The sequence below is a fragment of the Haemorhous mexicanus genome, chromosome 2, assembly GCF_027477595.1.
Source record: "Haemorhous mexicanus isolate bHaeMex1 chromosome 2, bHaeMex1.pri, whole genome shotgun sequence".
Taxonomy (NCBI): domain Eukaryota; kingdom Metazoa; phylum Chordata; class Aves; order Passeriformes; family Fringillidae; genus Haemorhous; species Haemorhous mexicanus.
This window is the reverse complement of record NC_082342.1, coordinates 56654312-56666355: the sequence shown is the minus strand read 5'-3', so window position 1 is coordinate 56666355 and position 12044 is coordinate 56654312. Positions and strand designations below refer to the sequence as shown.

At 38.5% G+C, this 12044-nt stretch overlaps 1 protein-coding gene across 1 annotated transcript in view; it reads right to left on the bottom strand.

The window, feature by feature from the left end:
* The window catches only part of LOC132323560 (complement C4-like), a 41092-nt gene extending 30451 nt beyond the window's left edge, over positions 1-10641 (bottom strand). The window contains exons 1-11 of the mRNA XM_059838925.1: positions 10518-10641; positions 8873-9065; positions 7697-7877; positions 6975-7045; positions 6577-6662; positions 5819-5901; positions 4591-4678; positions 2074-2179; positions 1759-1882; positions 1325-1440; positions 421-588 (exon numbers count right to left, since the gene is read on the bottom strand). Coding sequence (XP_059694908.1) covers positions 421-588; positions 1325-1440; positions 1759-1882; positions 2074-2179; positions 4591-4678; positions 5819-5901; positions 6577-6662; positions 6975-7045; positions 7697-7877; positions 8873-9065; positions 10518-10582 — 1281 coding nt within the window. The 5' untranslated portion in view covers positions 10583-10641. The remainder of the gene's footprint in view (positions 1-420; positions 589-1324; positions 1441-1758; positions 1883-2073; positions 2180-4590; positions 4679-5818; positions 5902-6576; positions 6663-6974; positions 7046-7696; positions 7878-8872; positions 9066-10517) is intronic.
* Positions 10642-12044: the final 1403 nt, after the last annotated feature.

Below are 12044 nucleotides of genomic sequence, written 5' to 3'. Positions count from 1 at the left end.
TAATTGAACCCTCTGAGTAGGCAGGTGTAGTTGACTCTCTGCATTGCTCAGGACCTTTTCCTTCACTTTCTTCTCAGAGTTTTCTATCACTTTGTATGGTGATGTTCCTTGCAGTCCCATTTCTGTCCTTTCTTCCAGGCAAATGCACATCCAAAACACAAAAATGCATCACTCTAACCAATGGATGTACTCCCAAGGCTCTGAGGACACTACAGGAGTGTCCTTCACTTGAGACATCCCTCAGGCCCCTGCTCTGTCTAACAAATCTTACACAATCTGGACAAAGATCTGCATGTCATATAAGAAATCACCTCTGTGCTAATTCAATGAAAAGTGATCATCTTCACAGTTGTTTATAATTGTCTCATGAGCAATTCTCAGTGGGATACTTTTAAACGTGGATGTTTGCATTTTCTTTACCTTTATTTCAAGCGTTTGAGCATCTTTGGGGATGTTAAAAGTAATGGAGACCAGACCCTCTCTATTACAGAAGGCAGTCTTCTTCACTGGGGGTTTTCCAGGCAAGGCAAGAGTGGCAGTGATAAATAGGAAGGCAGCAGGAGTACCATCAACAAAAGTGGCAGTTACCTATTGAAAAAAAGTTCTGTTATTTAAAGGAAATCCTATGTTTAAAAAATGCACACAAACAAGAAGCAATTTTAATTTATAATTTTTATGGACTGAGAAATAAAATATAAAACTGTACCTAGCAGCATTCAAAAATTTGAACTTTGAGAAAAGGGGATAGAAATTGGTCTGGACTTCAGTTTAGGTAAAAATCTATGAGTACAGATTACAAAATGCCTCAGATTTTCACTTAGCATCTATTTAATCTAAGCAGGTTCCAGAGATATGTGTCATTAAGTATTATAAGGTAATATTCTGACTTCAACTCTTCATAGAAAACTCTCAAAAAACTTGAAGGTATGAAGTTTCAAGCCACATAAACTCAAATGCATTTATTTTAAAAGGCAATACCCCATTTTACTGTTCAGAATTTTAATTTGATGTGGGATTATTTTATTACAATATTCTTCTTTCAATCTTTTGATATGGAAGAGAGGAAGAGATTGCTATGTTTTATAAAACTTTGTAGGGCAACAGTGCACATCGACTTCTAGAGCAGAAAACCAGCATTTTCTGGCTGATCAGGTGCTGAGTGTACAGAAATGGGACAAACCAGACACACAAACAGTAGCTCTGTGTTGCACCTATTCTTGAGGGTCTCTGTCCTACAGAGCTCACAGGGGATCAGCCAAAGAAAGAGGGCAGATGTAAGTGCATTGCTGTGGAGTCAGACAGATACAGTCAGAGCACTACATACCATAACAGAGAAGGGGGCTCCAGGCACAAAATACTTCTTGGTGTTAGACAGATCAAGAGCATAAGGAGAGCTCACAAACTTCACACTGCTGAGCTCCTCTTCCCTCATCTCACCACCTGTAAATATCAAGCAGTATGTGTTGCTATGGGTCCACTAACTATGGACTTGCATACCTTGAATATCTAATCTTCTGAAAGATTTTGTTTTAATTTTCAGCTACTGGAGAGAGTTAAAGTTATCTAATGTCATCTGCAACTTGGAGCTTGAGCAGCCACTTTCCATCCAAGATTCTTCTAATTAATTCTCTACAGCATGAGCAAGCTTTGCAGCAAAGATGGATCCAGTGAGACCAGATTCCCCACATAACAGATTACACCAGAGAGAGATCAATGTGAATCTTCCAGACTGTATCAGCCAAGCCATACTGTACTCACTTGCAGTTTCCACAGTGGTAACAGCCACATATAAATGAAATCCTTCCAGGGTGGAAATGCTCTTTCTCAATTTCTCTTCCAAAAGTGGTGTATTTAAAGTAACTCTTCCTTTTCCATTTTGGATCTAAAAAAAAAGTGGGAGGGAAAAAAAAAAGAAACAAAAAATGAAAGAGAGACAGCCTTACTGGTTTGTGGCCATTAGAAATAAAGTGTGGTTTATATCACAGCTACAGTATTATGGACTTGTAAGTTTCCAGAATTTCTGACAATATTCAGCTTAGGTAGGGTAAGTCAGTAGTTCCACTGAATACTTACTGATAGCTGTTGCTCCAGGCCTGGAATAAATATTTTCTTCTCATTTTCATCAATTATACCAAATCGCACATATGCAGCACCTTGAATCTCTTTCCCATAAGAATGTCTTTGGAAGGAAGAAAAGTGAGGAGAGGGATCATTATTTTAATAAAAAGCAAGCTTAAGGCAGACTAATCATTTTATGCTGAAAAAATATTGGAATATTTTTAGGTGCCCCATTTATAACTAGTAACTCGAAAACAAAATTTAGCCCCACTCTCTTGTAACTCAAACATGAAAAATTTTACTAATCTTTGTGCTAACTGGTGATTTCAAATGCAAAGACATTTATAGCATAAGTCATATTGGCAGAATCACATGAGGAGACATCATCTAGTAAAACTTGCACTAGAGTCAATTTTTCCTTTTTTTTAATCAAATTTTTGAGAACTTAAGTTGCACAGAGAGGTCTAACACCACTCATCGCATTCAGCCTGGATGAACAGCTAATTCCTTTGTATGAGACACTCATGAGCAGAGCATAAAAAATAAGGGATCAGAGAATCATTTCAGGGACTGATATGAAATACTTGGTACCTCTGAAGACACACAGCAGGAAGACTCTCCCTGCTGATATTCTAACACATGTACTGGGTAGAGTGGACATCCTCTGCCCTATGTCACTCCTACAGATTTAGGGAGTATGGCAAAAGAGTCCTCTTGTGATTGAAATACTTGCCAGATCAGCATCTGGCCAGAACACCCCTGAACATTTAATAAAGGTCATGGGGAGAGAGGATGTGGCATGTTGTTGCACGTGGCTCTGTACTCAAGGAAGCCCTGGCACATGGCATCTTCAAGCAGCACAGTGTGCAATGTGCTACACGAGACCTGTCATGGCCATGGTGTTGTCTTTTTCTTGTGGAAATCCTGCTTCACCTCAGGCTTATTTTTATTTTAACAAGCCTCTTTCAAACTGACCTGATCAGCTGCACTGATCTATACCAATAAAGCCAATGGAGAGACAGCGCTTATGGAAACTGCATTAAATGCCAGAGCTAATAAATGGGAAACAACAGTCAATTACACCAAGTAACTTCATTACATGCATGGCCAGTTTAGAGAAGTAAGTTCAATTATCAGGAATTCCACATGCTGATTTTGATGAAAGTCATGCAGGCCTGTGTGGCACCACTAGGACCTTTTCCAATAAGGAAAGGAATGGTATCCAGTTGCTGAACATCAATTTTTCTTCTTAAATAATTATGATGTTAATGAGGAGTCAAAATATATGTGAAGTTCATAAACTCAAAATAGATCGCTGCAATAGCACAGAGAAAAATTTAGAAAGAATTAAAATACTGAAGCCAGTGATTTGAAATCACTTCATATCACAGTATCAAGTGATCATGATTAAAGCTAGTAATTATTCAATAGAACCAAATAAAAATTTAAGGAGATAGGAAGAGTTGAGTCTGTTCAGGCAAGCACAAGGAGGTGGATACAGGCTCTGTCTGCTCTCTCAAGGTGTGCTGGGGAACAGAAGGACCAGCACAGTCAAGGACAGCAAGCAGTAGTCTAACAGTCCTCACTCCTCTGAAACTGAATAGATTTCTCCCGACTATGACAGAAGGCCAGCTGCTTCCACCTGCCTGTTCTCATTTCATAACATTTATTCCTCTCTAGAAAAGGAAAAAAAACCCAAAGGTATCAAGTTCTAATTTAGTCATTCTCCTAACAAGCCATTTCTTAGCATTTCTACTCTTATGAAACCTGAAAATTCAACAGCCAAAAAATTGTTTTTATTAAAAAATGCTTTGATTTATTAAATTTTCACTGTCTGCCTTCTTAAGTTGCTCTGTGTTTGATGTCATTCTTATTTGGTATGGGACCAGGTGTAATTCATTTTCCTTTGAGCCCTGCCCCATGGTCTGGCCAGTCTGAGAGCTCTGTAGCCATGGAACCTCCAGGCCAGTGCAGTGCTGTTAAGCAATGGACATGTGATGCTGTACTGATGGTCATGGAAACTCTAATTATTTATATTTATCTACCAGGAAGCCTTTCTGCATAAATAATTACTCTCAAACAAGCACTAGCTTATTACTTACAGACTTCACTGTGCTTTGATAAATTTCCATACTCAAACTTGAATCCAATTCTACTTGAATTATGTTACATAGCAAGTGGAGGCTTTAGAGCTTTTATAAATATTTAAAATAAAAATACACAGAAAACCAGATGATTAGTTTGCCTGGACCCTTGCAGAGGAACACAGAGGAGAATCCTAAATAGCCACCTTTGCTAGCAAACTGAAATATTCAGAAAATCTTGTTCCAGCTTGATCATCATGACCTGGACCCAGGCAGCACTTGGCACTGATGTCTCAAGTCAGTGGTGGAAACAGAGAGTACATAAGATTGATCAGATCCAAGGAAAGCCAGAAGCTCGTTAGCTCTTAATGACAAGAAAGAGGTAAAAGTCACAAAACTCATATCTGCTTATCTGTCTTTCAACCAGCTCTGCTCTGAGCACACCTACTTTGCCTCGATATCAAACACAAAGCTTTCATTCGAGATGTGGTAGTATGGATGAAGTGGGATGAGTTTGACTTCAAAACTTGGAAGTTCTGCATGAAAAAGAAAAGATAAAAAGTCATGACATGTGAGTTTCAAGCATACCTTAAACTCCTGTCCTGGCAAAACACACTGAGACAATGCAGCTGCACTGAGGGGATGTTTTAGTTTGAGCTAGCAGTGCTATTCTGAAACAAACCTACTGGTCATTTTCACTTATTCTGCTTTGCTTCACATAATGGAGCAGTCTTTAAGCACACAAAATTTATTTATCTTAAAGGAAAATAAGATAAAGTCTGCCTGCTCATGGGCAGGAAGTGCCCTGGACTAGGAGCAGGCTGAGCTAAACCCACCCTGAACTGGGTAGAGACTGGATATGAGCTCCTCAGTATCAGCTGTGTCCCTCTGAATTTGCTCTTTCAAAGCCAACCTATTTGCTCCAGCAGGTATATCAGGGTGATTTGCTCCTGCTTGCAGCTGTTTGGAGAGGGGGCAGTAATCTCCACTATTCTGCTACCTCCACTAGCTAAGGCAAAATAGGTTTTGTTAAAATGAGATTTTCATACAATCTCAAGGTTTTCTTTTGTCTTTAAAAGAAAAAAAAACCCCAAAACAATGAAACAACAAACCCACATTCATTTTACAAGGAGGTATAATTTCAGTGTAAATAAATCAAACCACTTCTTATCCCAAATTGTTACATTTTTACTTTATCCAAAGGGCCCTTATCTTCCATAAAAAACGTTGTTTGAGGATAGGAATAACTCTAATAAACTTCCAGATTGAATTTGACTGAGACAAAATGGACAGGTTTATTTTTTTTTTCTCTTTTTTCCATCACAGCCTTCACTGCAAAACTTAGCCAGAATTGAAATGACTTCAAAATGGAGCTCATCTCAATTTTTTTTTCCTGTAGTAGGAAAGCCAATTCAATGTTTTGTGATAAAATGTTTAAAAAGTGCTTAAAAAGTTACTAAATCTGTATAAAAAGAGGTGTTTCTTTCTTTAAATATAAGTGAAAGCCACACAAACCCAGAGCTTTCCTTCTGTGAATCAGAGACAGCAATGATGCACTGAAACACACTGAAAGTTGTCCTTAGTGTCTAACTACAGCCAGATTCAATCACTGCAGTGTATTTTAACACATTGTGATAACTCCTTATATTTATAATGAAAATTTTATAATATCTCACCGTATCTTTTAACTTCAAATTCAGTGGAAACATTAGACATTTCATGCTGATGAAACCAGGCTTTGATTTTCCAAGTTCCAGGCCTGAAGCACAGATTCAGCAGAAAATAGTTAATTACAATTCCTCAGATATTTTCTGATGCCATCATATAAATTATCACTGCATTGCCTTGCTTTGATCTCATTCCTAATTAATTAATTATTTAATGGTTTTCTTTTTACTGGGAGGAGCCAGCAACATATTTCCAAATGTCTTAGGTAGCACTCAAAACAAGCATGAGGAAGTGCAAGATAACATATTTGCAAACCACTACGTTTGAAAAGTCTGCACAAACAGAGAACTCATCAAATATTTCCTCTAGCTTATCTTCACCGCGATATCAAAATCAACCTAGCATGTCAGAAGACCTTGAATATTAAGTAAAGGCTTGAGTGTTTGAAATCAGATACAATAAATGACACTTTGCAGACTAGCCCTTTTAGAAGTGCTCCCTTGAATGCAGCCGTATGTTTGAGCAGATATTTGAGCAGTTTAATGGTTCATGACCAGGATACATGTTGCTAATTTCAGCATATTAACAGTAAATTCTGGACTCATCTCTCCAAGATGAGCTGCTTAAAGGTGAAAAGATACTGATCATAGGCTCCATATGTGTCCCATGGTGAAACAAAGACAATTTTGAAAGGTAATTCAAGAAATTCAGCAGTTAAAAATCTTAATCTCCAGGTTTAGATGCAGAAAGCAGAGCAGTAACATACTCAGCAATGTCAGGTATAGCAAAGTTTTCACCAAACACTGCGTTTATTTTCTGGTCTGACTTTTTAACCACCATTCCCTTGGAATTCTGTTGAGACAGAAGAAGCAAACATTAAATTATGCACCTGGTGTCAAACATTTGCATCCAAAAGCTCAAGGTCATATCCTAGTGCTGTGGAAGAGAAAATGCTTTGCTTACTTTCCTACTGTATTATTCACATGTCACGTATCTCCATGTTTCTGATATGGGCCAAAAATAACTACAGATATCTCACTATGTGCAAATACAGATTTCTGAAGAGGAGTCCCAGTTATTATTGTGCTCTTGGATGTTTTGTAAGAGTTTTCCACAGCTCCTGTGCTGAAGAAGCACTCATCAACAGTGGTTTTGCATACTTACTAGCACAGCAACTGTAACCGTGTCATCTGTTGGCCTCATAGCATTGTCCAGGATGAAGATCCTGTATCTGACTGTTTAACAGAAGAATAAATATGTTCACAAATTTCTTTCTGGCCTTCCTAGATACATATCCTTGCAATCTGTAAACTGAGTTACCGAATTTTAAGATAAAACACTTTCTTTTACTGAAAAGAAATCTGAGAAATTTAAGAAAAAAAATTGCATCCTTCTGTAGTTTTGCATGTTAGATGACTGGATAAATTTTTGAAGAAAATTCTGAAAATTACTCAGGGAACTTCACTTGCTTTTGTATTCCTTCTGCAGTTGAGGTCTGAAGCCAAACTCAAACCCTTTTTTTACTTCCCTCTTTTGTTAATTAAATTGGTAAGTAACAAAGCAGTAGGGGTCATAAAGAGCAAAGGTAACTAATTGCTGGTGTAACTAGCAGAAGCAGTAGGAGTTCAGTTTTTGGCAGTTTATCATGTTTTTTTTTTCCAAAGGAAAGTCATCATTAACCTTTTTGAACAAAAAGGAGCAGATTTTGTCTGTCTCCCTTAAAAATGACTGTCTCTGGAGGCATTTCCCCAGGGGTTGCTGCAATGTGCAGAGCAGACCCTGCAGAAGCTCTGGCTGCCGGAACAACCGGCTCATTATTACTTTTTCTAATCCTGCCCTTGTAACATCCATATTCAACACCTGAAGAGAGACATTTGTACTTTAACCTTGGGAACTTGGTGTGTATATGGGCTTATCCGTCTGGATAAAAATGTAGCCTTTCTTGGAGGACAGGAGGATGCGAGCGCTCTTGGTAGTCATAGGGAGCTCCTTGCTCTCAGTGACCAGTAGAACATATGGCAAATGACTCTTCTTGAACAGACTCTGCTGCAGACTCCCTGGCTTGACCTGAAGAGAATAAAAGGGAAAACCCCACAGAGTCAGAGATGAGCCTGGTAACTTTGGGACCACATGGCTGAGGCCCCACAACAGCTGAAGTGATTAAATAATCTTGTTAGCACCATTCAACATACCATTCAACAATTATATCTTTCTTACTGGGTGAATATTTCTTTTTCAGTAGAAATACTCTCTAACCATCCATTTTCCACCACAGAAATACACTTTCTTCTGCCCAGTGTCAATAACTCCAGGCAGGAGAATTCAGTCTACATGCCTACTAATTTCCAGTTACCACATATCCTGTAATTGCTATTTATGCTAAAATCTTGGTTATGAGATTGCTGCTTTGCTTCATTCAGTTTAATGTGTTGCTGCTAAACATCACCCTTTAGAGGAACTTGATTTGAAAGCTCTGCTGTTAGCTTTGGGACTAACCAACCAGAGCTAAACTGAATATTGCTGCGTGCTTTTTTCCCAACCAAAAAGCCCAAACTAGTGCTACTGAAATAAATCCTGCCGACTTCAAAGAATTGTGTCAGGAGCAAACGATACAACATAGGATGTAAAGAATTAATCATCTTAAAAATCTGCAGGAAGAACACAGACTTTGGTGTGAGACACTACACATATTTAAAGGTTTCTCCTGTATTGTAAAATGGCCAGTAGTAACCCAAAGGCCTGAATGCATAGTTTAAGTGAGGCAAGAAACCCATCAGTAATGAAGTAATTAAATGTTTTTAAATTAAATTTCATTTATCACCATGTGACAAAATCTTGAGCTTGTTATATGGGCACAAAAGAATATATACAATCACCACTGAAATTACATTAGCATTGTTTTATTAGCTGGCTGGGTGAATAGGGTGCTGCTGTCACTGGAATTGGCTTTGTCAGTGTTTCTTGGGATCAGTGCTGTCTCGGTTCCAGCCTATTCCAAGTAGAGATGATGTGCTTTTTATCACCAAATAAAAAAAATTAAATCAATTTGATGGCAGACTCACCATTATTTTTTTCATCTCTTGGTAGCCATTATTTTGATTAAGGTTAAAGTAGATCCTCTCTGATATGAGCTGATTTTTTGTCTCATCTTTGAAGAATGCAGTAACTTGCACAGGGCTCTGTGCCCCGTGGACTTGAACTGTTATCGTCTCATACGTGCCCAAACGCACCACATTTGGGGCAGTAATAAGAAATCTAAAACAACAGATAAACAGATTGTCCAGCATGTTCAGTGAATGTCCAAACAATATGAATTTTGAAGATAAAACAGGCTCTCACTAAATAGCTGAGCGGGGCACTTGTGGAGATCACCTAATCCATTGTCCTTGTTAGTCAGAGTAGAGGTTAAAAGAAAATAATTTTCTCTGACTGATTTCCAAATTCTGAACTTTCCTATTTAAGTCCTGTAAAACATCAATCACTATACATAGATGAGAAAAAGCCTGCAATACGTCCCAGGGACTACCAATGCATTTTATAACCTGGTGCAACTCAGAGAAAGCTCAATAAACTCAAATTTCTGAAGCAGAAAGAGGCCATGCATTGAAAGACAATGAATACATATAAAAAATACACAATTAATGCTACAAAGTAATGTATCTTCATGTACTAGCACCCACCTTATGCCAGCTTTAATGTGTCAGGAGGTATAGATTCCCTATATAACCATAGGTGTGGGGTTAGAAGTAGCTGATCTTCCTTGCAATATCACTGTGAAATGTTGGAAATGAGAGATCACAGAAGGTAAGACCGCATCCCTGGGAAGGGCTGATCTGGAGGCAAAATTGGTTGGGATTTTTTTTCCTCTGTATTATTTTCCTTCATTCTTGACCTACTCTGGTCCTTCTTAGTAATTGATTTCATGACCTTTAAAATGTAGATCATTATCCTTGTTCTCATTTTTTTTAAGTCTATTTTACACAAAACAATTTCACAAAAATCAGAGAACTGTGTGAAGAGCCAAGTCCTGTCCCTTCACCTATGATGCCAATAGACAAAGAACAGTTCTTTGCTCAAGAGAGGTGCTTTTGGAAAATGATCATTCTGCAGAACCTTTCTAAAATGAAAGGTGAATGATTTTCTATTATCAGAATGGGTTGGCTGAACTACCTTTTTTATTTTTCAAAAAAACCACCCTCTTCTTTCTTAAATGCATAGCGTGAAAGGTGAGGTATAGAAATAAGGGAATAAAGCTGGTATTTAATTCCATTCACTCAAAATCTGTTGGCTCTAGCAAAAGGTGACACAAGGCCTGGCTTATATGTAAATCTCCACTGAAACTGAGGATAAATATAGAATACTGAAGGTCTCCCAGAAGTTAAACCATTGCTTTCTGCAATGCATAAATCAATTACAGAGGTTTTTTTTTCCCCCAAGATTTTTCAATCCCATAAATGTCATGAACAATAAATGAGCAAACAGCAACTAGAGAGTGAACATTTTTAATTATTGGTTCCTGAGAGAATAATTCTTCCTTAAAAGGGTAGTTTTAGGCTTTTTACTTCTTACCTTTTTAAGTTTACACAAATTTTCAGTGGTCCAAGAACCTGGCTTTTTTGATTCTTTATCAGGGGAGAGAGACTTTTTCCGACCTTCACTTTCAAGGGGTTTGTTAGGATTGAAGAATTTGCAATAAAATATACTTACGATGGTGCTTGTTGTGTATTGGACAGCAGCAAACAAAAGCTCACCAACAATACCAGCCTTTCCATTGGAAAACTCTACAACATCTGCAAAACAGAAGCACCAAAGAGCCACCATCAATCCAGGTGCTGGCTGTAGGAAATGGGCTGACAGCACATTGCAGCAAATGATGTTGCCTGTCCTGGTTATTTATTAATAACTTGCAAAACTGTGCAAGCAATAGTGATGGACATGCTGCTGGTGCACACACTAATACCCTAGGGAGAAACATTCTGGACTGTCACAATTTTTTATTTTATTGTTCATCCATTCTCTTCCCAGCTTCAATGTTTTCACATGATAGTCACTTAAAGTCAAGGGCAGAGAGAAGTTTTCACAAATACTGCAAAGGCATCCCAAAATCAAGCAAGACACTGTGGCTTGAAGAGTGGCTGTAGAGTATTTCTAAATGGGGACAAATGCAGGTGACAGGTTCCTTCTCTAAGCCTTTATTTAACTCCAGGCATCTCTGTGGTCCAGCAAAGGTGAGAGAAAGTTCCTTCTCTTTAGACAGCATCAAAGGATCTGTGCTGGAAATCCACATGTACAACTCAGTCTCAGTCTGTGGAGGCTTTTATCTGCTTTAACTTCATTGGAAATGAAATTGATGCCTCTGTCTGAGCCACTCAGCCCAACTTTCCTTCATGCCCAAGACACTGGGCTTTTCCAGAGGGCAATTAGTCTCACCATAAACATGTAAGATGAATCATCAGCTGAAGGCATTCCAGACTGCACGAAGCACATCTTAAAAAGTGGGATATTGATAAACAAGGGGAAAACAACACCACCTGAAGAATAACTGTTTGTACAAGATCCAGTTTTGATCAAAGGTAAATGAAAGAACTGACACCATCATCAGGTCTCATTTTTGCAAACTTTTACTGGATCATTGTCTTCCATTTTCATGGGTCAACAAAAATTGCATAATTTTGTTGACCCATGAAAATGGAAACATGCCCATCTGATTTACAGGCAGGTCAAATCCCAGAAATCACATGGCTTCTCCCAGGCTCTGGTGATGAACTGCCCTTTAACACACCACAGCTAAGTCTGTGTCTTTAATCATTAGCAATGGACACCTTAAATCAGCACTCCCTTATTTGCAAAGGTGAATTCATGCTCACAGCAAAAGCTCTTTGCCCACAGTCATGGGACCCTCCCTCACCTCACTCCTTGCCTAAATGACATCTCCTGCCTTGCTTTTCAAGACAAGGAGGTAGGGAAAGAGAAGAAGCTGACTACAAACCAGTTCACTATTTTACAGTTAGTATGCTACAAGTTGGTAACTCCCTCTGAGACAAAATGAGACAGAAAGTTCTCTCTGTCACAGAAAGGGTGGGCAGCAGTAGCTGGCTTCAAACTCATGTCAGGAAAAGCTACATTTTGCCTACTCTAGGCATAGTGTTTTGGCTTATTTTGTTCCCCAAGAGACAGTCAGTTTCCTTCACCTCTTCCGGTTTTCACTCTCACTTCAGCTGTCACGAGGGAGGA